The 26,976-nt window shown below is 37.3% G+C and overlaps 1 protein-coding gene across 1 annotated transcript in view; it reads left to right on the forward strand.

Annotated features, from left to right (window-relative positions):
• The window catches only part of LOC145772352 (protein mono-ADP-ribosyltransferase PARP14-like), a 28,733-nt gene extending 4,793 nt beyond the window's left edge, over positions 1–23,940 (forward strand). The window contains exons 6-26 of the mRNA XM_082584232.1: positions 1,451–1,543; positions 1,674–1,879; positions 2,238–2,446; positions 4,089–4,220; positions 4,561–4,714; positions 5,242–5,383; positions 5,765–5,976; positions 6,476–6,722; positions 6,883–7,070; positions 7,911–8,030; positions 8,912–9,059; positions 10,558–10,809; positions 14,719–15,045; positions 15,284–15,523; positions 15,877–16,235; positions 16,397–16,554; positions 17,034–17,232; positions 18,564–18,714; positions 21,268–21,398; positions 21,657–21,843; positions 22,038–23,940. Of these exons, the coding sequence (XP_082440358.1) occupies positions 1,451–1,543; positions 1,674–1,879; positions 2,238–2,446; positions 4,089–4,220; positions 4,561–4,714; positions 5,242–5,383; positions 5,765–5,976; positions 6,476–6,722; positions 6,883–7,070; positions 7,911–8,030; positions 8,912–9,059; positions 10,558–10,809; positions 14,719–15,045; positions 15,284–15,523; positions 15,877–16,235; positions 16,397–16,554; positions 17,034–17,232; positions 18,564–18,714; positions 21,268–21,398; positions 21,657–21,843; positions 22,038–22,318 (4,136 nt within the window). The 3' untranslated portion in view covers positions 22,319–23,940. The remainder of the gene's footprint in view (positions 1–1,450; positions 1,544–1,673; positions 1,880–2,237; positions 2,447–4,088; positions 4,221–4,560; positions 4,715–5,241; positions 5,384–5,764; positions 5,977–6,475; positions 6,723–6,882; positions 7,071–7,910; positions 8,031–8,911; positions 9,060–10,557; positions 10,810–14,718; positions 15,046–15,283; positions 15,524–15,876; positions 16,236–16,396; positions 16,555–17,033; positions 17,233–18,563; positions 18,715–21,267; positions 21,399–21,656; positions 21,844–22,037) is intronic.
• The last annotated feature ends 3,036 nt before the right edge of the window (positions 23,941–26,976 follow it).

Here is a 26,976-nt window from a genome sequence, read left to right on the forward strand (position 1 = left end):
TGCTTTTGTCATGATATTGAAAAACTTTTTCACAAATTGGGAGAAGTTCACAATCCTCATGAGTGGCGAGTTTTCATCGATTCCTCGAAAAGAAGCCTGAAAGCTGTTCTTTTACATAACGGAAATGAAAAGCCATTCATTCCCATAGCACACTCGGTGCACCTAAAGGAATCTTATGAAAACATCGAAATTCTTCTTAATGCTATTAATTACAGGGATTATGAGTAGAGTATTTGTGGAGATCTGAAAATGATTGGAATCTTAATGGGGATGCAAAGGGGATTTACAAAGTACTGTTGTTTCTTGTGTCTGTGGGATAGTCGCGCTACCACTAAGCACTACCAGAAAAAGGATTGGCCAACAAGAAGCTCCTACAATCCTGGAAGAGAAAGTGTCCAAAATGTCCCGCTAGTTAATCCTGACAAAATTCTTTTGCCGCCGTAACATATCATACTCGGCTTGATGAAGAATTTTGTGAAAGCAATGGGCAAATCAAATTCAAACGGTTTTCTGTACCTCTGTAAGAAATTTCCAAAACTAAGTCATGCAAAGCTTAAAGAAGGAATATTTGTTGGTCCACAGATTCGAGAAGTTTTAAAAGATACTGATTTGAAAAATCACTCACTTCATCAGAATGTCGAGCATGGCAATCCTTCAAATGGTTATGCTTTAACTTTTTGGGAAATTTCAAGGCTGCTTCCTTCAAAAAAGGTGTTGAAAGGTTGCTCTCAACTTACAATGACATGGGCTGCCGCATGTCCCTCAGGATTCATTTTCTTCATTCCCACCTGGACTTTTTCCCTGAGAACCTTGGTGCAGTGATTGATGAACAAGGTGAAAGGTTTCACCAAGATATCCAAAACATGGAAGCACGCTATCAAGGGTTCTGGAACGAAAGGATGATGGGTGATTACTGCTGGATGCTGCATCACGATGATCCAACATGTACACCTATGCCCAGCGATTTTGATGCAGCAATGTCTAAGTGTCATTGCATTCTAAACACTATCTTTGGTATCATGCTGAACGTTTTTCTTGTGTTTTTGTAATATAATACAGGGAGCTTAAAAACCTGACACTTCAGTATTGTGCTAGCTCAAGTATTCAGTACCTCAGACAAGGTTTAAGAGGCATTTTTTGCACTCTAGTGTCTATGCATACATATGCAACTAAATAGTGTTGAATCTGTGAAAGCAATGCACAAATCTGAAACACTCTGCTCTCTGAAGCTAATCTAAATTTGAAAATTGTAGCGACAAAATCGGTATTTGAACGCAATATTGACGTTTCTGGTCAAAAATTTTCAGACCAATAACTTTAAAACCTGATGTGCTAGAGCGAAACTAGCGCCAGATTTGAAATCAGCAGCAAATTGTGGTCTAAGAAAAGTTACTCCCATTCTCGATTAAAATTTTTTTTCGAATTTTGTTAACCTGTGATTATCAATCAGATGCTGAAAAAGTCGTTGAAAGGTCAAAGAAAATGAAAATAAAAGTGGCGAAGAAACCAGTGGAAGTGTCACTGTACTGTCCTGCGATAAAGGGTGAGTAGTGGAGCAACGCGTTGGAAGAGAAATAAAACAAAATAGTGGAATATGTTAATGTTCCGTAAGTCAATGTCTTGTTGTCAGCTTACAACTTAAACAAACGAAAGGTCATACTTGGTTTTTTTAGGTTCTGTAGATTTTTCGTCCTACATAATCAGCCAGTTCCGGTATGAACTGGGAGTGGATGGTGATGTGATTAGATTCATCCAAAAGTCCAGAACCCTTCAGCATGAACTTTGCAAAGAAATGGGAGATCTTGCTGAGGTTGAGTTTGAAGAAGACTCAGCTGAAGAATCAAAGTTTTCTGCTAAGCTGAAGCCTCTTTTGTCAGAAGTAAGTTTTTAACTCAGCTGAATCTCTCACATTCTGAAAATGCCACATTGTGGTGTTTCCCTTTAACAGACTGCTGAAACTCTCTAATCAAAGTTTGATTGGATGGCACCAGGAAGCATAATTTTAATTTTGGTATTTTACTTTGATGAATAGCGAAAAATGGACACCAACTAAAATGTGCTGCAATTGACTCAATCACCTACTTTGTAAAAACATTCAATTTTCTGAAATCAAAATCTTTTAAACAGGTCTCTGAATGTCTACTTAAGTTAGCTCTTTATTTTTAACGCAAAAGTGATGTGATCGATGTTTGTTCGAGGTTTGTAGATTGGTGGTATAACTTAAATTGAACTTTTAGGAAGAAAGTCAGAACATGGAGCAAGACAACTTTGAAAACGACTGCAAAAGTCGCATTCGAAAGTTTTGTTCCAAGTTCAAATCCAGGTGTCGAAAGTATGAAGATGAAAGCCGCGACAGAGTGAGAAAGGAGCAACAATGGGACGAACAAGACGATGGAATAGTAGAAGTTTCAGTGAAACAAAATGATGTCATTTCTGTGTTTGTCAGGTAAGTCTGTAGTACTAAACGTGTTTGCGTCTTTGAATGAAAGTTATTTTCGTACTATTTTGATGCGTTTTATATCAATAAATAGTTAGTAACTTTTTATCCTTGCAGTGAATGAATATAAATTATTTCGTGTCGAAGCGTGGTAGAAATTTTGAAAAGCATGCCTTATGTTTAGTAATATCACTCATGTATAAAACTGGCTGTGTAACAGAATGGTAAAAGTGCCTCATTGACCACAGGGATATTACCAGGTACTACTGTAGTAAGCACAACTTACGCCATCTTGGTTCTGAGAGTAGGGTAAAGGCAAAAGGAACCAAGAATCGGGGACGAGAAGATAAGGTCTCTGTCACAATTTCTTTCTATCTCTTACCAGGAAAGAGACTTGGAAAGGTTCAATGACGTAGTTTAATGGGATATCACTGAAAAGCAGTCAATTAAATGGTCGGATAGTTCTACCAGTGAAATGATAATGAAAATTCCTGAAGGACTTTAACGAAGTTCACTCACAGCTTCTCATGTAACTCTAATTTCGATCACAATTTATATCAGCACCAACTCTCATCTACTTTTATTCAATTACTTCAACTCTCAATCAACAATAATCTCTGCACCTATTACCAACTACTACAACAACGATAATTTCTCACAATCAACTCATAACAATCATGCAAATTACACCACTATTTATAGCAGGTTGTTTGGTCTAGTAACTTCGAGAAGGTTACGTAATGTTACATCATAACAAACCACATCTGGCAATTGTGAAAAACAAAAGAACATTCCAGGCTCGCACGTCCACAAAATGTTCTAGAAATACGTCACATAATAAAGATTTCGCAATCAGAGGTTACTACAGGACAGTAACCAATAATAACATATAGCATAAGAATTCCACAATCAAAACAGCACGTTCGGTCAAGATACAAAGCAGCCTGTCGCGAGGCCTTGCACAGTGATTGTGACAGTCTCATTAACTAAGCCTTCGGCATTAACGAGAGGTGGGTGGCCAGTTCCTTGCTCTCGATCACCTTTCTTTCAGCAACGCCCCCCCAATTTGTTACACCCTGGGTAGAGGTGTTTTTTAACAACCAGTTTAAGCCGGGAAACGAACCAGCGTGGCAAAATTGGAAAGCGAGCGCCTTGTCCGCTGCGAGTAGGGTGCATTATGCAAGAGTGTTGCCAGTCGTCTGTACATAAAGGTCATGTTCAATCAAGTAACTTAAAAATAAACCAACGCAACTCAAAGTTTGTAAAAGTAATACAAATTAATTTAAAGTGGCCTTTTATCAACTCATCAAGTAAGTGTCATCCTAAGTAAGAAAATTTTAGGATAATTAGCCTGAGAAATATTACTTAAAAAAGCATCACAAGTTTAATCAAAACTTTACTAAAAACTTGACTCACCCCGTAATGCATTTTTTCATGCAACAGTAACTTGTTTGGTAAAATTAACTTTTTTTCAAGCTACTGTATAGCCTAAATAGTTTGAACAGCTTAAACTTTTAAAAACCTGTTGCATTGGTGAGTTGAAACAGTCATGTTGTCCAGAGCTACATGGGCTGCAGTATTTCGCTTTCTGTTTCTGTGCAACGTCTTCTGTGACGGTAAAGTAATTTCCATGCTAATTTTTTTACTTCAGATGGGAGCCTAAAGACGGAGATGGAATAAAGATCACAGGAAATCCAAAGGACGTATCAACATTTCTGGATTGGTTCGAAGAAAAGTGCAACTTTGTCCGAGAGGTGGAAATATTCAGTGACGAAGACTTCCAGTAAAACTTTATGATTAATTTTGTTGAGATTAAATAAATATAAATTTTTTATGGTCAATCAAAGTATACTGTAAATTATTTAAAGTAAATTCAAGTTCATTTCTGAAATTACATCTCTCACGCTGCCTATATAATCAAAGCATTTTCTGGCGACATTATTTTTGAATAAATCAGAGCATCTATCTATATTCTATCCTTATAAACGATCCCAATTGCTATTTAACTTTGCATAAGCGACAACTGCTAATATAGCCTAATTTTTGATTTGCAAAAATCTTGCAATATTCTATTCTTTTCAAAAAATTCTTAGTCAATGGAGTGCTGACGTTTGTGTTACTAGGATTCTTATGGATTGTGGAATTGTTGAAGAAGCTTCAGCTTATGTCGATGAAAACGTAGTAGTCAATGTTGACAAACCTAACAAGCAAGTGATCTTTGAAGGATCCAAAGATATTGTCGCTCCAGCTTTGGTTGCTATTCGAAGTAGCCTGAAGGTATGCTGGTCATTTATCCAAACTTGCTACATTGTGATCGTTTATGGCGTTTCTTGGTGTGAGTACTTCGACACTGGATCGCAGCTACGCATTATGCAGCACTGTGAACAAATGGTAGAACTTTTGTTCGTAGAGTTGTACTATTTTTACTCCATCAGGAACCAAGATCCTTGCAGAAAGTGTCACAGATTGTTTTGTAGTATTTTGCTGCAAAGTAGTAACTAAGATTTTTCTGGCGTATTTAATATCCTAAAACAAGTTTGTTACTCATTTGCTAGACGAAGTTGTAATAGTGAGTCAATGTTGCGTACCAACTTGTAAACAATGCAATGACGTGCGTTAAATGTTTAGATATTAGTTGCATTACCTCTCTAATTAAACGTTACATTTTCTTCAAGTCATTGTTCTTCCTTTATTCCAAACATTTGGGTTTTTCTAATTCTCTCAAAACTGCGCAGTAAAGAGCGTCGTGGTCTTGTCAGTTTACCTACATCTGTGGCTTTATTGTGATCATTTTATTGCTGCAGCGAGTTCAAGATTGTGATATGTCTTTCCTCCATGCCATGCAGAAGCGATTTTTGCAATGCTCACTGCAGTCAAAAGACTCCAAGGATCAAATTGATATTGTAGACTATCTTCGAAGCAAGTTGAAAGTAGCTCAAATAAAAGGTGAAACGTGCTTCAAGAATTCTAATATTGTTTGCTGATTTGGGACTGTGTGCTCGACGAAGGGAATAGCGGAGCTTCATTCCTTTCAATACAGTTTTACGTCACAAAATATTTTCTTGTAGTCAGCACTTTCGAATAACCGGCACATCTGTCAGAAATTTTTGAAACAAAGCAAATTCTTTATCTAAATTTTATGTACTGTATTAGAAACTTTACTAAACTACTGTACATTTGAATGGATTTTTATTTTTGGAAAAAGAAGAGCGTTGCTTTTTGTCATCCTTTTGTGACAAGTCTCAAAATAATGCTTCGCTTGTTTTTGTTTTATTCTTTAACCGATAACTTTCCAACTATTTATGTAAGCTTTATAACTTCATACAGTTTGCTTGACACTGAAGGAAGACATGTTGAGGTTAGTATACTCCAATCAAAAAAGAACGGAACTTAAACAAGCGAAAGAAAAGATCAGGGACTTGATTAAGTATGACCTAGTTTCTTGCCAAAGCAAATTTGATGATCTGATGCAAGAAGATGAGTGGAAAGAATTGAAGGCTAAAGTGGAATCTTCTGGAACTCTTCTTATTTTCAAAAATGTAATAATTATTTTATTTTAGTAATTTTGATCTAGACAAACTGGCTTACCACTGATGGGCACAAAACTTTAAACAATGTCGTTAACTTTGTTTGAGCTTGAGTCGAGGTCTTTTGTTGTTAATTCAAACACAAAATTTGATAGCTAACTGCTCTAGGCTGCTGCTGAGCTGAGTCGGAGTCTGCCTCGCTTTCTGACCTAGTCTTGTTCTGAAACGATCCCAAATTTGATTTGATTGTAACATTGTTGATTACCTATTACTTTGGTTTTACGTTGACCTAAAACTTGTTTGAGACATAGTTACCATGGTAGTTTTTTTTCACTTACATATTTTGTGTGCAATCTGAAATGATTTTCTGTGCCAACCTATGTAGTATTTTTTGACGTTGGATCCTTCTTGATCTAAAGTAGTTGATGTTTGAAGTCTACAGCCTGTGAAAGACTAGGTCCAACGTAATTTTTTGAATAATTATTTTAATACAGTAGTTCTTTATCTTCAGCCAAAGACTGCCGAAATTCAATTGGTGGGTCTTCCACAAAGCTTTGAAAGAGAACTAAAGCGCATTAAAGCTTTCTTTGAAGACAACGTTGAAATTGAAAAGCGAGTAGATCTTCCGTATCCAGAAACAATGTTTATTTGCTCATTTCCAACCGAAATTAATGCAAATGAACATCTCAACAAAACTGAATGGTATGAGGAACCTGGAGGTATTCATGTGAAAGGAAAAGCATGTCATGTCCGCAAAGGTGATTGTGTAGTTTGTTTGTCCTGGAGCAATTGTACTTTAATTAAAACAGTTAGTTAGGTTTGGTAAACGAAACAGTCATGAAAGGTTAATTGTCCAAACAAACGTATTAGCAACACTTGACGTCTATTCCTTTCATATTGTGTTCATTCATTCTTTAGCCGAAAATTGGATTGAAGAGATTTCTCATGTCATTAAAACAAGCACAAAAACGCTCTCTGTTCCTGGGGCAGCCGACTTCTTTCGAGGAAAAGGCGGTGATCAGTTTTTGAAAATAACATCTAAAGATACCCAGTGCGTTATACAACTTGATTCAGTGGAGTCCGAGGAATGGAACGAAGCTGCAAATGTGAGCTTTCGGTCAAAGGTTGCTGTTAACTCGTAATATTTGTCAAGCTTTCCCTTATTCAAATATTTGTCGTTGTCAGTAGTATTCACCTATACATATATTATGTCATATTCTGCTTACGACACACTTCATTATTTGTTCTCGTCATGTAGGATTTTTGCCGGATATTTTACAGCATAGGTAGGCTACACATTGATAAATCAACAGATAAAACAAGCAACGTCACGGCATTTAACATAATATACAACAATAAGCTAAAAATTGCAAACAGTTTCAGCCATGTAACATTTTACCTCTTATCAAGCATCTCAACAACTACATTACTGCAAATGAAATACCAAATCTACAAGAGTAAACTAAACATGGCAAAGGATTTAAGGTACATTACATGACAGTTTGAGAACACGAGGAAAACACATCGCCTGGCAAGTAAATACGTTGTCTCTTTAATGAAACTATCATGTGATGTGTTTTCCCCGTATAATCAAATTGTCATGCGAAGTGCCTTAAATTCTTTGCCATGTTTAGTACTCTCTTGTGCATTTTGTGTTTCATTTGTTGTAATTCAGTTGTTCAAATGCTTGATAAAAACTAACATGTGATGTAGCCGAAAACGTTTGTAAATTTTTGTTTATTGTTGTACAGTATATTATGTTAAATGGCGCGTCGTCGCTTGGCTTTATCTGTTTGTTATTCAACAAAGTTAACTCTTTGCTAAAATTAAGTTAATAAATAATGCAGAATTGAAAGCTGACCTGATCTCTTAAATAGAAGCATAAACCAATCTATTTTTTGACTTGTTTGTTTTTGGGGATTTTCAAGTGTAACTTCTTAATTTAGGACTCGATGAGCGAATCTTTGGTTTTGAAAAAGATGGAAAGGGAATATGTTGTTATTTTAGATGATGAAGAAGCAATTCAAGAGCAAGCCAGCGCTGGATGGTTTAAATCAGGTGTCAAGGTAGTATTTGAGTTCTAGATTTTGAATGTTATTATCCTATCCTGCAACTCAGGCGCGAATCTAAGAGTTTTTTTCGGGGGGGGCCAGAAAATTTGAAAATCAATTAAAAAGAAAGAAAAGGCTAAACAGATATGAACAATGATACTACGACATACACTATATGCTATAAAATAGACATTAAAAGAACTATTTTCATCAATTGTGATGCCGAGGGACTAATATCAGCTGTTTAGAAGCTTATCAAACCATTTCATGAGGAAACATACAATTTTTCACAAAATTTCGGGGGGGGCCCGGGCCCCCCCCATAAATCCGCACCTGCTGCAACTTAAACTCACAGTGGTGATGCACTCTCAAAACACGTATTTTTCTATTTTTTTATACTTTTCAAAGGAACTTTTTCTTTGTGAAGAAAGGAACGTTCTTCTCGGCTATCAGCACAAGGCTGTGCACTCACTAGTAACTTTTTCTTTCGCATGAAACAGGATTGTTCAGATTTTATGGCAGGTGATGGGAAGTCAGGTTAGTGTAGCTTCATCAATTGTTGTTACACCATACATTCCATTTGGTGCTTTGTAAATGGAACATTTAGTAGCGACATGGTCAGCAGTTTGTTTCTCCGTGCCGCATTCGCAGTCCAACAAAGGAACCAAACCCAACTTGTGCATATTGGAGTGAAAGAGGCCGACTCTTGTTCGAATTCTATTGAGCTGGACCCAAGTCGGCCGGGGCAGGTCCATACCGGGTGGGGGGTTTCGCCATTGGGTGAATTATATATCAATCACCAAATCGGATTGTGGAAAGAAAAACTTCATGTTTCTCATTTTGTACGTGATTGTTCGAACCATGATACCTTGTTATAATCATTTACATTGTTTCAGGCAATCGGAAGTTTCTTAGGAATTTCCGAAAGTCCTCCTACACCAAAACAAGAAGCTTCAGTGGATGTCTCCGTCATCAATGGCGACATCTTGCAATCTGATTGTGATGTTGTCGTCAATACCACTGGCAATGATTACAATTTGAAAAGTAATGTAACTTAGAATTAAAAGGAGCTACTTTGCTTACTCAGTTTTTTTTATGAATCAGTTGCTCTGCGCTGACACTATCCGCTTTTGTAAAACGCCATGCACGTCTACGATGAATACAGCATCACATAAAAACATATTAGTATTGATTTAATATTAACGAAAACATTCTTCTTTCGTGCGAGAGACAGCGTTATTCAGATTTCAGTGCATGTGATGAAAATTCTGCGTGAACTGAATGACCAAGCAATTTAATGGCTACTCGACAATTACCCAAACATCTAGCCCGACTCACCGCCACTGCTCAAGGGTGATAAAAGGCAGAGCCTTCCGACTCTTTGGCATGACGAATATCAATGAATGAAATGTAGAAGAAGAACCTGATGATGGTGGTGTAGCCTTGTAGAATATTATAAATTTGAGATATACTATACAATACATAGTAGCCTAATTGCAATTTAATTCAGTTTTTGAAAAGACTAAAATTGATTGGTTGCTTGGTTTTAAATTTTTACCGTTGGAGTCGGACATACTTTCAGAGACTATGAATCACTGACGCAATCTCGGTTTACCGAGATTGACAAAGTGAACTTGCCGATTGTCGAAGTGTTGCTGTTTGTGAATTTTTCCATTTACTGGGTGCCGCTGGATAGAAATCTGTCCTTGAAATGCATTGCTCAAGCGCATATCCCCAGAGCCTGCAGCGCTGCTTGACTTGTTTTTTTCGTCCACAAAGACGGGCGATTAACCAGTATAACCACCAATTAACTTATCGGGACGAACAAAAATTAACAAAACAATTCAGAATCTTGTGATCTGATCATAGCTTTTACATATATAAGGTTGTATCCAGTGATGATGACATTTGTGTTTAGTACATTTGTGCCTGTATTCCATGTAATCACCGCCAAGGAAGACCTATATTTCTTTCATTGATTCTTTCTTTGTTTTATCATGGGCATTGCATGGTAACTTGCATACCAAGCACTGCCACTCTGAGCCTTGTTTGCTCACTCGTTTTTTTTTTCAATTATGCATAAACTAAACTGCACTTGCGGTGACTCCGCCTGGTAGGCTGCACCGGGTGAAGGATAACCGATTTATTTGAACCATTGTCTGTGTTGTGTATCTCAATAATATTCGTACCTGTAAGGCCAAAGCTGTTTCAAAGACCTTGTTAGTAAGGACTCGTTAGTGTTTCCATTCCACATTTACCTGGAAATAAATAACAAAAATTGGTATCAACAAGTGTGGGTTGCGATTGCCTAAATGGTCACCCACCAGTGGTCACCTACCAATGCTTAGCTTCCTTAGAATATGAAACTTGCCGTTTTTGTAATGCAATCTGACGTAGGTTAATAGGAATGGTTTTTTGAAATTGATATTTTAAATTTGATATTTATATTTGATATTGATATTGATTGATAAATTGAAATTTTATCAAGACAGCAATTTCATAACAAAACCATAAAATTAATAATGCTTTGATTTCTTTACAGAGAGCAAGCTGTCAGCCAAGCTCATTGCCAAAGCTGGAAAAGCGATGGAGGAGGAATGCAAGTTCAAACCTATTTACGGGAAAAAAGACATTTACAGAGTGACCACTGCCCCAAACCTGCCCTTCCGCAATGTCATTCATCTTGTGAGTCCTAATAGCGCTGATGAGATATCAACTCATCTTTCCGAAGTTTTTTTTCTGGTGGAAGATAATCTCAAGTTGTCATCAGTTGCGATTCCTGCTATTGGAACTGGTAAGAATTCTATGGCAACATAAAATTTGCTGAAGGTATATTGCATCCATTTATTCAGTCGATTTCTACTCTCGGTCACTCTATAAATCTTCTCCTTCCACAACTCTCGATTCCTCGCAACCTTTTTGAGCTCTTCCATGCCCATCCCGCTGTCATTCGTCAGTGTATTGAGCCATATAGTTTTGAGACGACCCTTTCCTCTTTCTTTACTGACCAAACCAAGCATGATGTCTTTATCTAGTGATTTTCTTCTCTTTATGTGGCCAAAATATGATAGTTTCTGCTCGACTATTCTGGCATCTAGGGATATGTCCGGTTTAGTTTGTCTAAATCGGTTTGTTTGTTGCTTTTGCTCTCCAAGGAACACGCAGCAGCATCCCTCTCCACTAATGAATCTAATCGTTTCTAGCACTAGTTGCTACGTTCATCTGATGAAATTGAAAGTAAAATTAACAACAAACAAGATGGTATATTGCTTCACTGACGTTTCGCGCACCATGACAATGCGCATCCTCAGAGCGAATAACATACAAAATAAAATTTCACCAGGTTATATACTGCAGTGCGATTGAAGGCAAGAAAAAATAGAACACGCAATATTTAAAAAAATTGGCCAATGATGTGTGAGCGGTTACTTTCCTCGTTAAATTACGTAAAAACTTCCAACAATAGACATAAAAATTCGAGCGGTGACGACCAACAGAAAAAGTGCGATAGAAGGCAAGAGAAATAGAACACAATGTTTTAAAGATTGGCTAATGATGTGCGGTTACTTTCGACGTTAAATTACGTAAAAACTTTCAACAATAAACATAAATTCGAAGCACTGAAGACCACTAGAAATTCGAGACAAATTAGATTGCAATAACGTTTCCAACTGTGTTTAAGTGGGCTTGAAGCCTGCACGTCGAGACAATAATGATTTATAAGGTTTTGGTAAAAAGTTTCCGTCGTTCCGGTTGAGTACATTGCAATGTTTGGATGTGATGTTGATAAAGCAACTTTCTGCGGTGGTGCGTTGATAATTACTTTCATTTTTCAAAATTTTTGTTTCGGACCAGTTAATTTTGTGATCCTCTTCTAACATATGTGAGCAAAGGGCTGACTTTTCATGTTCCATATTTTTGACCGCTCTGCGATGTTCTTTGACCCGGGAATTTATACTACGTTCAGTTTGGCCAATATAAACTGCGTCACAATCATTACAAGGAATTTCATAAACAACACCACATTTATTGTCAAGAGGGGTGGGGTCTTTTGGTAGTGATAAAATATTGCCGATGGTTCGAAATGGTTTCATAGCGACTTTAACTCCGGCGCGATTCAATGCTCGTCTTATCGACTCAGAAACTCCCTGTATGTATGGAATGGTGGTGAAACTGTTATAAGTTGTGCTGTTGCTTTGTTTGACCTGACGTTTGGTCGAGAAATGAGTGTGCCGTTCTGCCATTTTCTTGGGAAATCCATTAAGTTTTAAAGTGTTATAAATTTGTTTGTTTTCGTTTTTCTTGTTCTTTGCAGAGGTGACCAAGTTATTGGCGCGGTTGTAAAGTGTTTTGGGAATAGATAATTTGTGTTGAAGAGGGTGGTGTGATGTGTATTGCATGTACCTGTTGGTGTGTGTTGGTTTTTTGTAAATCTCTGTGGCTAATGTACCGTTGGTTTGTCTGGTGACCTTCACATCAAGAAATGCTATGCTTTGGTTGTTTTCAACTTCTTTAGTGAATTGGATGGAGTCTACTAGTATACTACAAAACCACGCAGTAGATCAATTTCATCAACACTTAAACGCCATATCAGACTCCATCCAATTCACTAAAGAAGTTGAAAACAACCAAAGCATAGCATTTCTTGATGTGAAGGTCACCAGACAAACCAACGGTACATTAGCCACAGAGATTTACAATAAACCAACACATACCAACAGGTACATGCAATACACATCACACCACCCTCTTCAACACAAATTATCTATTCCCAAAACACTTTACAACCGCGCCAATAACTTGGTCACCTCTGCAAAGAACAAGAAAAACGAAAACAAACAAATTTATAACACTTTAAAACTTAATGGATTTCCCAAGAAAATGGCAGAACGGCACACTCATTTCTCGACCAAACGTCAGGTCAAACAAAGCAACAGCACAACTTATAACAGTTTCACCACCATTCCATACATACAGGGAGTTTCTGAGTCGATAAGACGAGCATTGAATCGCGCCGGAGTTAAAGTCGCTATGAAACCATTTCGAACCATCGGCAATATTTTATCACTACCAAAAGACCCCACCCCTCTTGACAATAAATGTGGTGTTGTTTATGAAATTCCTTGTAATGATTGTGACGCAGTTTATATTGGCCAAACTGAACGTAGTATAAATTCCCGGGTCAAAGAACATCGCAGAGCGGTCAAAAATATGGAACATGAAAAGTCAGCCCTTTGCTCACATATGTTAGAAGAGGATCACAAAATTAACTGGTCCGAAACAAAAATTTTGAAAAATGAAAGTAATTATTATCAACGCACCACCGCAGAAAGTTGCTTTATCAACATCACATCCAAACATTGCAATGTACTCAACCGGAACGACGGAAACTTTTTACCAAAACCTTATAAATCATTATTGTCTCGACGTGCAGGCTTCAAGCCCACTTAAACACAGTTGGAAACGTTATTGCAATCTAATTTGTCTCGAATTTCTAGTGGTCTTCAGTGCTTCGAATTTATGTTTATTGTTGAAAGTTTTTACGTAATTTAACGTCGAAAGTAACCGCACATCATTAGCCAATCTTTAAAACATTGTGTTCTATTTCTCTTGCCTTCTATCGCACTTTTTCTGTTGGTCGTCACCGCTCGAATTTTTATGTCTATTGTTGGAAGTTTTTACGTAATTTAACGAGGAAAGTAACCGCTCACACATCATTGGCCAATTTTTTTAAATATTGCGTGTTCTATTTTTTCTTGCCTTCAATCGCACTGCAGTATATAACCTGGTGAAATTTTATTTTGTATGTTATTCGCTCTGAGGATGCGCATTGTCATGGTGCGCGAAACGTCAGTGAAGCAATAAACCATCTTGTTTGTTGTTAATTTTACTTTCAATTTCATCAGATGAACGTAGCAACTAGTGCTAGAAACGATAATTGTCCTGATGAACACCCAAACTTTTCAGTATTCAATGAATCTAATGCCAAGTGCAAATACCCGTAAACTACATATTCTTCTTTGTTTAGCCTAAGCTTCATTTGACAGTCTGAAGGGCTCTGTCTTATCATCATTGACACTTTGACAGTAACTAGACTTAAGTACATGTATCAAAAAATGATTATATTGCTTTGCCAATAAGTTCATTTCTGCCCTACCTTGCATGTCTACAGTATTGTCTAGATCAATTTGTAATCTGCAATTTTTATGGAGTTCGCTAACTGGCAAGTTACATTGTAGTGCTTTATTCTTGGTTGTATGATAACGCTCTGTTTTCATTATTATTCCACTATCTCACTGCACTAGGTCTGATATCTTCACATGGATGCTGTTCTACTTAAAAGCTGTATCATGTTCTACGGCTAAAAGAGTGACTACGATTTTGCGTTGCGGTAGAATTATAAGATGCTCAACAAGTTATTCTACCCTTTTTCTGAGCCTTGTTTCTCTAGAAAACAAATAGGCTGTATGAGTGTATGTAAGTGTACACTGACATTTCTAATATCCTGATTAATCTACATAGTTTTGGTTTTGCAGGGATTTCAACTGTATAATACAGACTTTCTAGAAAAATTAGATATTATTAATCCAAATATCAGCTGCGTTGGGCATTTTATAACCTACGCTTTTTTTATTATAGTAGAAAAACCACTTAAAACAGAAAAAGCGGACCTGTCATTTTAACTTTTATTATATTTATGCAGGACAAATCGGCTTGTCAAGCTTGGAAGTGGCAAAAAGCATCCGTAAAGCTACAGACGCTTTCAAGAAGACCGATCCAGTGCATTTGCAAAGGATTGATGTGGTTGTGTTTGAAAAAAGAATGGTTTTTGACTTCAAAAAGGCTCTATTAGGGCCATCTCCTCCGTCTAAGTCAAAGAAATCCAAGTCCATCACATCAGCCGTTGACCCACAAACTCCTCGTTCTCAACCAGCAGGCCCTGTTCAAGTCACAGTCACACGTGGCGACATATTGGCTTCCACGTGTGAGGTTATGATCAATACAACTGGCTCTGATTTCAACGTTACGGGTAAGCCGTAATTGATTTTTTATTTACATCAGTATAGGAAAGAACAAGTTGAGTAAGAGAGTGCTTGCTCTAGCAACAACATTTTTCAAATTATTATTTTACATGTAAAGCGTGCGACCGCAAGTGCGTAATAAGCATTGATTCAAAATAGTTGGATTTAGAAAATGAACAGGAAACTTTTATTTGATTTTATTTCAAGCATTGTCTAAATTTAGTATTTTGTTTTTGAATTTTGCAGCCAGTCAGTTGTCCCAGATGCTGGTGCAAAAAGCAGGACCAGGAATCGGAACTGAAAAACCACTTCATCAAGCCGACATTTATAGAGTCACATCTGGAGGAAAGACTAACTTTCACAACATTGTTCATTTTGTGACACCAAGTACTGTCGAAAGCATATCCAGTGGATTAGAACGTGTCCTCACTTTGGTAGATGCGACATTAAAGAAATCATCTCTGGCCATTCCTGCAATCGGGACAGGTAGATTAGTAGTAGACACATGCAACAGTTGATTTGTTACTTGAAGGAACGCTTATTTTCTGAATGAGAAAGGAGTTTTTAAGTAAGAAAGATTTTTTTTATAATTTACAATTCTGTGACTGTAGGGGTTTCGAGCCATTAGTTTATTTCTTGTCACCGCTGATCGCAATGTAAAATTTCCCTTTGGAGAGAGAATCTTACTCCTTTTAAATAATTTGGTATGCTTGATACTGTTGGATGTAGAGCAGTTCTGGGAGTGCTTGATTAATTACATGTTAAAAAGTTATACAACTCATGGTGCATTATCAATTTTAGTCTTAATGAACACTAACTTCTGGCTAACATGATTCTAGGTAACGCAAAGCTTGGTATTCCAAACGTTGCTAAAGCAATGCAAACAGCAATTGACAAGTTCCTGTCTAAGAAACCCAAGTTTTTATATCGAATTGATGTGGTGATTTTTGACCAAAAGATGCTGTCCGTATTTCAAAATCACATTTCCCCCAAAGTTCAATCTGTGCCAACGGTATCAGCCTCCCCTCCTAAGAAAAATGAAACGTCGAACGAAGACGACAACAAAGGATCTTCCAGCAACAAAACGCCCGAGTCCAAAAAATCCAGATCTGGATATTTTCCTAAAACGGATGAATCTGACACCAGACATTCAGTTGTTCTGTTTTTCACTTCGAACAACAAATCCAGCATGACCAAGGTAGGATGTTTCATATTTTTACCTTTTTTGATTTTCAAAAAACCTGGGGTGTGATGTGGGGTTTGGGTAAAAACCCGACACCCAATGACGATATGACGTCATAAAGATGTGGAACATGGCCCCAAATACTCTAATATTCACGTATTTTGAAAATTATTCAGGCCTGGAAAGCTGTTCGTGACAAAGCTGAGGACAAATGTGCCAAAAAGGTAATTGAAAATGACATTTTGGAAAGTTTGGACAAGGATGATTGGGACGACATTATGGCGTTGGAAAGGGAATTCAATGTCACCATAAGGCCACCAGATGAAGACGATCCGTGAGTATTTTGCGCCGTTTTATTCTGCACCATAGTGTTGCTGTCGAGTAAATGTATAAAAAGGAATAAGTGGTTTTTAAATAGAAAACTGGAATTCGTTCTACGCTTCTTTTAAAATGTTTAACTCGTAGATTTACTATTTCTTGTTTTTAAGCTTTGGAAATGAAGTTGCAGTCAAAACAAAGTGATGTGGTTTCAGTAACCTTTGAAAATGAAGTTTTGTACAGCAACAATAAGTTACGTGTTGTTTCCTAAGTCCGATTATGAAATAAGAAGTTGTATTCTCAGAATAGAAAAATAGAAATAATCAATCGCGTTCTTGTTCAACAGTTGAAAACAGCTTTTCGTGTCTTGTAATTACGATGAAAACAATAAGAAAACAGGATACGTCATGAAAAGGTGTTGCCACATATTTTTACGTTTTCAGACAAAATAGTACAAAACAAACATTGCATAAAACTTTCGGTAATCTATTTCAGAGTGACCAACAAGTTTTTCATTCTTGGTTTGAAAAATAAAGTGATTGATGCTTACACGTACGCTTTGACTCTTTTGCAAAAGTTCCACAAAGCTGTAACATGCCAGGAGTTCATCAACTGGAAGTATGAGGACGAACAAACAAAATCTTGGGAAAACTTTTCGCTTTTGACCAATTTGGAGATAGAGGATTCTTACAAGGCAAGTTGTATAATGTATATACCTCAGCAGTAGCGGATCTAAAAAAAAAATAGAACAGAACATCAGTCTCCCCAGCGCAAAAATGGCATCAGAACATGGCAATGTGGCAGTTGAGTTCCGAAGAATAAACTATCTTGGTTTGGAATCTAGGAAAAAATTTAGACAAAACAGTTTGTTGATTTGGTCGCACTTTGTTCCATTAATGTTTTTTTTTTTTCAAGACGCACAGTGTTACAAAATTTGGTTTAAAACTGAAGTTAACTTTAAACCATTTTTTTCATAATCACAGGGAGATTTCAATAATTTAGTTTTGGCGAAGTTTTTGTGTATTTTTTTTTTTTTTGTAGTGAGTTTTGTATTAGTCCTGAACTGAATTTTGGAAATCCGTCTGAGGTGTCCACATCTCCACGTAAAGTTTTCAAGGTGCAGTTTACCTCATACCTCTATTAACACTGAAATAGGTTAACTTAATTTCTAGTTGAGTAAATAGTGTGTTTACTTCTTAATATTGCATTATTTTTTCAGTGTTTGAGGGGGAACATGACCAATTTCTACTTCTGAAATTCGCTGTTAATTTAAACACGCGTGCTCTATGGCAATGGCTAGGTTGATGTAATGTGATTGATCGATCAAAGAAAGAGAAAAAAGTGCAACAACGCAGAATTTTGTTTGTTTTTCTCGCTTTTTGGGCTTTTTGACCAAGTGCTCTCTTGGGTCACAGAGTTTGTCACTGCGCCTTAGTTTATCATTGTATCCATTGTTATCAATATGAAGCATAAAAACGATGGTTTGAGAGAGTGGGTGGATGGTCGGGATGTTGAGAAGTAACCTAATTGCGTGGACGCAGTCTGAGATGGATGTGACATATAGAATAGGTAGATGAGAAGCTACCGAAGTGAGTTCAGAACGGGTTAATATTGGGGGAAATGATAAGGGGAAACGAAAAGAAAGCGTGAGAAGAAGCGGTGAAGAATGATCTGAGAAAAAAACTTAAAATTAAACATGCGAAGATAGAGAGAAATATGGGGGATGTTGTAGAGTAGACTACCGGTTATTTCTTATAGGAGCAAAATGGGGAGAAAAATATATTTATGTTTCATATTTCATCTTGTGCAGGATATAAGCGTTTGCTTACTTGGCCTTTATCAATTGTTGTAAGATTTCGGTATTCAGGCTTGGTAAGGCTTTCTTCATTTCTTATACAGTGAAGGCTTACAGCCCTACTCCTTCTTAATGAGATATACACAATTGAACTTTGAAGATTGCATTGTGTTATTTTGTTGGGGAGGGGTTGCTGTGTTTCTTTTTTTTATACAATCTTTATTTTACAGGAAAACAACACAGGAAATAAACAATTTTATTCAAAAATGAAAGGTTCCAAGGCATCACTAACGTTTGATTTCACTAAGATGACAGCAATTATTAACGATGATCCCAAATCAGAATGCAAAATCAATCGGGTTGCCATTTCCGGTGTTAGCAGTACGTGAAATAAGCATTAATGGAAAATATATCATCATCCATTTGTCCCTTCTTTAGTAGATGAGACCAGTGATTGTCCTCGCTAGCAGGGGTCCGCCAGTTTTGCAGCCCTTTCGCCATGCTTCCCTGTTGTTAGGGTTGATTCCATCCAGATTCCTTACACTGATGTCTTTTCTCACCAACTCTAGCCATCTCTTTTTTGGTCTCCCAATTCGCTTTCCCTGGACAGAAATCTTCTTTGCCATTACTGGAGCCTTGTCATCAGACATAAGTTCCACATGCTAATTGGCTACCATTGCAAATCGTGGCTTCTACGAAACTCGTTGATGCTTTTTATTTGTGTCATTTCGCAAGCACTTTCATTTCTATATCTATCTTTTAAGGTTCTTTTTAATACATTATTCGCAGCATTTTCATTTGTGTTGTTTCCATCCTGCTCGTATCTTCGATCCTCGTGGCTCATCATGCAGCTCCGTAGCATATTGTAGTCACGTATTGTAACGTATTACGTACGCTCTTCAGAATAGAATCTCACACACATAATCACACACGCTTACTCCCAGACTCTTTCTTGAAAATTTTTTCAACCAGCTCTTATTCTTGATACGACTGAATCTTGCACTCTTCTATTCATACTTAAAGCATCTCCTAGGTAGCAGCACGTTTCAACCACTTCCAGTTTATCCATTGCCAAAGGGATTGTCTCTTGATTGATAGAATCTTTATCCTCGGACTGGGAAAGCTTCTGGCAGAGCTTAATCCTGGCAGTTTTGCATACTTGTAGAGGCATTGAATCACTGACGCAGGCCCGGTCACCGAGATTGGCTAAGTGAAGTTTCCGATTGTTGAAGTCTTGTTGCCGGTGAATTATTCCATCCATTAGATGCCGCTGAATGGAGAGCAGTCCTTAACGTGCGTTGCTCAAGCACACGCCCCGAGAGTCGAACCAGCGCCACTTGATCTTAAAGCTTCTTCGTTCCAGAAGTGACGCGCTAACCAATTGAGCTATCGGGGCAGACTATCTTTTGTCTTTCGTCTATCTTCCCTTGACAATGTTTTGTTTAAAGTTTTATTTATACCAGGTTTTGGCCAATTGCTGTGCATTTCTTATGAACCCATTCATTGTACGCCTAGTAATTACATCATCTGAAGTTGCTTCCAACTCTTTTCTCGCAAACTAAACAAGAATCAACCTTGGCTGAATTGACGGTGTTTTTAGCAGTATGAAATGTTTTTGTTTTGCTCACATTTATCTTCAAGTCTTTAGGTTTTAATACCTTTATCCATTTAGCGTATCTCTCGTCCACTTCCAACCAGCTGTCCCCAGCAAGAAGTACCAGATCATCCGCTTACAAGCATTCCTGTGTTAATTTTATTCTGACATCCTTTGTCACTTCGTCCAGCACAATAACAAATAAGGAAGTGCTGACAAATGAGCCTTGGTGAACTCCCACATTTCCTTCAAACCGTTCTGATCTTTCATTTTCCAACTTTCTGGCTGTTGTGGCATATTCGTACATCTCCATCAAAGCCTGAATCTCCCTTTCCACCACACCCTTTCTTCTTTATTTGATATTTGAAATATAAATTCATTATCATCAGTCGCCAGCTTCGCTCGCAGCAGATTGCCTATCAATATGGGTTAATCGTTTCCAAGAGCGGTGATTTTGAGCTAACTCGCCCAGTGTCGCCAAACTGAGACCGGTTTATGACTGAATGTTGTCTTGCCATCGTTTTGGTCGTCTGCCACATTTTCTCTTTCCTTTGACTTTACATAATTAAGCAATTATACAGTATATGTGAATTTAATTGAAATATTGTAAAATTTTAACTAAAAAAGCTTTGATTATTTGTTTGGGCTTTCAAAATCCGAAAGCGTGTATTTTTACTAAATTATTATTTCTTGATCCGTTATCATGTTAAACCTGTTGTATTGATAGTAGGCCTGTTATAGTCTTGAAAATTCAAAGTATGTGGCCTCACTGTAATAAGGTTGGTGATTTACGCACACACGTTATTAAATCATCAATTTATCGAACGCCAACGTTCTAAAGCAAGTTGATCAAACAAAAGTTTATCAAAACAACAAATAATCGAAACTGTGTTGTTTGTTGTTAATCTATTCCATAAGAGCTGGTTCGATATAGCCTCGTTTCGGTAGTAGTTTGTGGGGAAAAAAGCTTATTTTCCATCGCGTTGTTCTGTTTTTGTTTTGTTTGCGCAGAGGACGGTCTTGCTTTTAATCACTGTTCTCTACCAATCACAATCATCTGTGTCGCTCCTCTCCGTTTCAAGCTTCATATAAATTTCCCCACGTTTTATTGTGTGAAATTGTCATTTTGAATGATATGACTTTTGATAAGTGTTGGGTCATAATTTCCTTTGATATATTCACGAAGCAACGAAACTAACACTCTACCAAAGCTCTATCATTTACAAATGCTTTCGATTGGCCTGCTTACGATTTAAGGAAAAAATTAGGGGCACAACTATGAAGCTACAAACTCCCACTTTCTGTCTCGCTTCAAACGTTTGTATCTTTTGTTTCAACAGATTTTCCATCCACTTGGAACAACACAAAGCATGTTCAGCTGGTTGCTTTGGATCCAACTAAGACCGAATACAGTACAGTATTGAATAAGTTTAACAGCACCCGTGGAAACGTTGTGTTTAACGTTGTGAGGGTGAGTGTTGAATCGGTTTAATATTTTTCTATTTGAATATCATCACAAAAGTTTAAATATGTGCAACCATAGGAGAAATAGGCTTTATTATTGTATTATAAAGCTTTTAAAAAGCTTAGCCATAGGCTACAGGGCACACATGTTTTTTGCTAGCCAAGTAGCTTTCAATATTTGACTGAAAGAAAGAAGTGTTTTGTATCCACATTTTTGGCACCGGTTCCAACTTTGATTTGACAATGTAATGTTGTATGCACTTAGATTGAGCGTGTGGAAAACAGAAGACTTTATGCTCAATTCATGGCCCAAAAGAATGAAGTGGAAGACAGAATGAGAAACAGTAACAAAACTTTGCCAGTAACACGAGAGTTGTTCCATGGAACTCATCACAACGTAGCAGAGCAAATCTACAAAGGAGGCTTCAATCGAAGTTATGCTGGGAGAAATGGTATCGTTATTTTGTTGAGTGTAAATCTACACTTTTGGTTTTATATATTTCAGAAGATCGCTACAAATTTAGATTTAGTTTTGAATTCTTCTCGCTTTGTTTTTATTTTAAGGTTATTTTTTTAGGTTTTTTGATTGTGTTCCTAAATAAGTGTATCACGCTACCTACTCTAGTAAAAGCAAATTATTTTTCAGCAACTGTTTATGGAAATGGAGTATACTTTGCATTGAGTTCTCAATACTCGAATAGATTTGCCGCTCCTAACAATCAGGGAGAGAAGAAAATGTTTCTTGCTGATGTGGTCACTGGAGAGTACGGCCAAGGTCAGCAAGGGATGATTGCCCCACCTCAACGACCAAATGGAACTACAGCTGATTTGTATGACAGTGTAGTTGATAACCTTGCCAGTCCAGCAATGTACGTGGTGTTCAAAGATGCCAGTGTCTACCCTCTGTACCTTCTCACCTACAGATAAACAAACACATCTTCCCGTAATTTCAAATCATTTAAATCTATTAGTTTGCTTGAGATGTTCTATCATGTCACTTTCTAGATAGATCAACGTTTTTCTGTTTCTTTTTACGTGTGATTGGTATTCCACTGAACATGAGGGTTATGTGATCTTTGCCCTTGCTGCACGTTTTCCTGCTTACATCGTTTCGAAGCTGCCTGACGATGGAAAGATGTCAAAATCGTAACTACTTATTGTGACTATTTCCTGGACTAAATTTAATGTAACAAATTAATTACGACATTTCCTACAGTTAGGATGATTTTGCAAGGGGGTCTGCAATGCTGTGCAGTGTGCACCCTTGTAGCCTACTGTAGGCTAAATATCATAGTGAACCTCTCGCTGAAATGTTTTCATGCATCACCATAATGCAATATTCACTCGCTTGATCCATCATCTCGCTCGCATTCAGCACTAACGAACGCTTGCATGCAGCGTCTGTGAAAAAGTGTAACAATAGGCTACATTTTTTTGTCGGTCCACCCCGATAAATCAGTCGATTTTGTAACCGACTTTGTGTAGGACAAGATCTAACAAATTATGACTCAACTCTTGGAGTGTGCGCTTGAACAACAAACTTTAAGAACAGCTTTCCATTCTGCAGTAGCTTACCAAGATGAAGTAATTCACAGACGCCAACAGGAGAAAAAGTTTATTCTGTCAATGCGTCAGTGGGTCAAAGTAGCCTACCCTATGCAGAACTGCCAGGATTGAGCTAAACAGGCTTTCCCAGTCTTAGGATGAAGATTTTCACAAACAAATGACTGACTGAATTTGAATATGGAGACTGACAAGAGCATCTTTAACAACGTTGATAATAACCTATTTAGGCTTGTATAGGAAAACAAATCAGTAAAATGTAACTGTTTGTTGCTTGCAAATGCGATATGTTCGTCTATTCTATAAGGCTATGTGTTGTACTTGTGCTACCGGTGCCGTGGATAATGTGATAAAAATAGCATCAAGTTTTTATACCACAGTTAATTTTTGTGCTACGTGTAGGCTTAAGCCACGACGGTTTTTACTCTACGCCATTATATTGACATGTAACCCCAGTACACACCGCAGATAATTTATGCAATGTAAGAGATAACATAGTCACTTATTTCCCATGCATCATCTGCAATCTGACGCTGTTTTTATGACTGTAGCCGACATGACCTACAGGTAGGTGCTTTTGTTCGCAATATTGTTCACAGCAACAAGCAATTCTGGCTTCACGGAACATAACCTCCATCAAAAGTAGAACGTTTTTTATTTCATATTGTTCATTACAAAAAGTTGGTGCTGTCGCAATTGTAAAAAAATCCGTTAGTGATGTGCAATCAGTGTGTTGGGAAAATATCTCTGGCTTGAGGTGATTTTTATTTCAAACTTTTAGTAGAAATGGATATCTTACTTGACTATTTTAGAATAGCAATGGCGTTGACTTCCAATTTTTCGCTATTTTGTTTTACCACAGTCCCGACGGCACAAACAACAAACTCATTGTTTTGAAACAGTGTTGCGAGATGGGGAAATTAATTGGGGATATTCTGTGGTTCTGGGAATAGCGTAGTAAGAGGCCTGAACTAGAAAACTGGTAATAAGCTTACAGGAATATGAACAACCAAAAACTTTTTTTTAGAAATAAAACAAAAATTTGCGAAAAAACATTATCAAAACGGATTTGAAGACCTTTCTCTTATAAATCGCCTTAATTTTGGTGGAAAAACACTCAAAGGCACTTTGCGTAAAAGCCACTGATGTGATGAAATCGCGATTGGAGAAATTCATCTGACGGAGTCTGTCAACCCTGCTTCAAAATTATGATGATACGTATTCTGTTTCTAAAACAGGCCGCTACTTATGAAAATGTTTTAAGCTGACCTATGAGCAGAGAGAAATGGCATTAATCTTTACATCAGAACAATAGTCAACAAGCTGTAGATATTTCAAGAACCTTCATTACACTACAAGCCACTTATTATTATTTTATATAATAGATTGAGTTTCGCTTTCAGCAGCATGATCGTTGTTGGCACCCGACTAGGAAACTGTGTTGATTGATTGAATGTTTATCCTCGGACTGGGAAAGCTTCTTGCAGAGCTTAATCATGGCAGTTTCGCATACTTGTAGAGGCTTTGAATCACTGACGCAGGCCCGGTCAGTCGGTCACCGAGATTGACAGAGTGAAGTTTCCGATTGTTGAAGTCTTGTTGCCGGTGAATTATTCCATCCATTAGATGCCGCTGAATGGAGAGCAATCCTTAGCGTGCGTTGCTCAAGCGCACACCCCGACAGTCGAACCAGCGCCGCTTGATCTTGAAGTTTCAATCAGGCTAAAACAAGTCGTTTGTAGGCTATAGTATCTACACTTGTGAAATTTTAGTTGCTTACGGTGGTTACAAGAATGCAGATAACCGTGTATCGGTATGCATTTTGAAAGTTGGTATTGATACAACACAGTTTCATTGAAATGTTTGGTTGTTTTTGAGACTTGATTAATTTTAGCGACTGCAACTTGCTTTAGCATTATGTACGATTAGACGTAAAGGAACCGGTTAACATTGTTTATTTTAAACAAAAAAATCAGGATCTAAAGTTTGGTATTGCAAATGGTACCAGTATCCTATAACGAGACTCCTTTTTTACATCAATATCAGTGTTTCGAGTGCTCCAGCTAATGTGCAGTCGACATCACCGCAACCACGGTAGGACAACACAAACAGAAAAAATATTAAACGCATCTCTACTTGGGTGTGGTGTTTTCTGAAAGCATTTCTTTTCACCAACCAGTCGCTGCACAAAGCCCACTGCTCTCCACGAATTTATTCTGTTTGCGGCCACACAATAAGTAATGAAATCATACCAGACAGCAAAATCCGTCAATTTTACATTGACTCAACGTCTGCAGTCGGATTTTGCTATTCGGGATGAAACAGTCAATGCAACTAACTAAAAACTGTGCCATGACGTCACTAAACCACTAGATGGCGCACCAGACATGTTGAAACCAGCAGAATCTACAATAACAGTGGACAGTTAAAATTTGAATTCACTTGGTTGAAAAATTTAAAGTATTTCAAATAGCAAGTCCGAACTGAAAATGACAAATCTTGTCTGATAAAAATACCAAATGCGGTAAATCAAACCATAAGAATCGATAATTTTACAAAAAAAATAACGTAATGCACAAAGAAATAAAACTGTAGGCTATATCTCATTGTGATAAAAATTCTTTCGTTCTCACGCAACGGAGCTTCAGTGAAATAAAACGGTAGAGCAGAGATTCACCGGCAGGTGGCCTACAAAGGACCGGCAAAAAATTACAAAGTTGTTGATTCTTACCGGTCAGTAAAATAACATTGATCAAACAAACATCAATGTTACACGGATGAAACGTCTGCAACATTTTTTAATCATTGTAAAAACGACGGTATTTTTGACGAGGTTGTCATGTTACGCACGTCGGGAGGTTGGACAGTCCATTGATCCAGGACTGTTTGTGTTGGCACAAAGGAAGATGAAAACGACAAAAATACTTTGGCGAACCGGGAAGCGTTTTAGCCAATAATGACGCAGCTGTAGCCTAATGACTACCTTGCAACATATTGTCTAACTCTGAGCACCTTATTTTTATGAGTCAAGAGTTAAAAAATACATTTTCTCGAAGCGAATACAGTAGACCATCTGATCTGAAATACCCATGACAATTATTCGGAAATAAGGTGAAAAGGCTCTCAAAAAAGCAGGTTATGTTGATTTGATTGAATGAAAGTTTGCGTGTTTTTAAACAAGGTATCACCAGTTGACAATAGACAAAGCTGTATGCAAGCCACATAATGAAAACACTATGAAGCGGATTCACCACACAGTACAACAACTAAAAACAATCTGAATAAGAAGTGAAAGGCCTAAAATGGAAAAACTAAACTCAAGGGCCACATACCATGCTCGTCGTGCGAACACGAATATTCGTGATATTACGATGTAGAAATACGCACAAGTCAAAAACTCATAATTTTGAACAATAAGACTAATCAGTATAGACTACTACGTTTATTTCTTCGGAACACCGTCTTAAGGAGATTTTCGCCGTTTATGACCACTAATAACTGGCTGAAAAACAACGACAAATTTATCCAACACGTTATAGCAAAATTTTAGAAAGCAAGCTTGTTCTTGAGTGCGTTATTTATTACTAATAGTAATCATTGTTTTAAATGTATTGTCATAATTACTTGTTAGTAGGCTAATGACGTTTTTTATTCGTAAGCAAACTTTTGCGCTCCAAATACAAAACCTACAAACACGAAGATTTTTTTATGTCAAAAACACTTCAATCATTTTTTTTTATTCGTGCAATTTTTCAAGAGAAATTTTGACTATTTGTGAAACATTTTGTTAAAATTAAAATTTTCGTGTTTCAAAATACGTAGTTGCACAAAAATTCAGCTGATTGAGGGCACCAAAGATGTCAGCCACATAGCCAAAGTAAGGATAAAACTTGAGTCCACAAAGTGTTTTGAATGCGGATGGTTGTGACTTTTAAAAACTCCAATAATTAAGTACGCAAAGCAAAAACGCGATTCATCACTTTCCCCCTCGGTAGCCATCGTAGGCCTACTTCTGTGTGGCA

Source organism: Aplidium turbinatum, chromosome 6 (genome assembly GCF_918807975.1).
Source record: "Aplidium turbinatum chromosome 6, kaAplTurb1.1, whole genome shotgun sequence".
In the NCBI taxonomy this organism is placed as follows: Eukaryota; Metazoa; Chordata; class Ascidiacea; order Aplousobranchia; family Polyclinidae; genus Aplidium; species Aplidium turbinatum.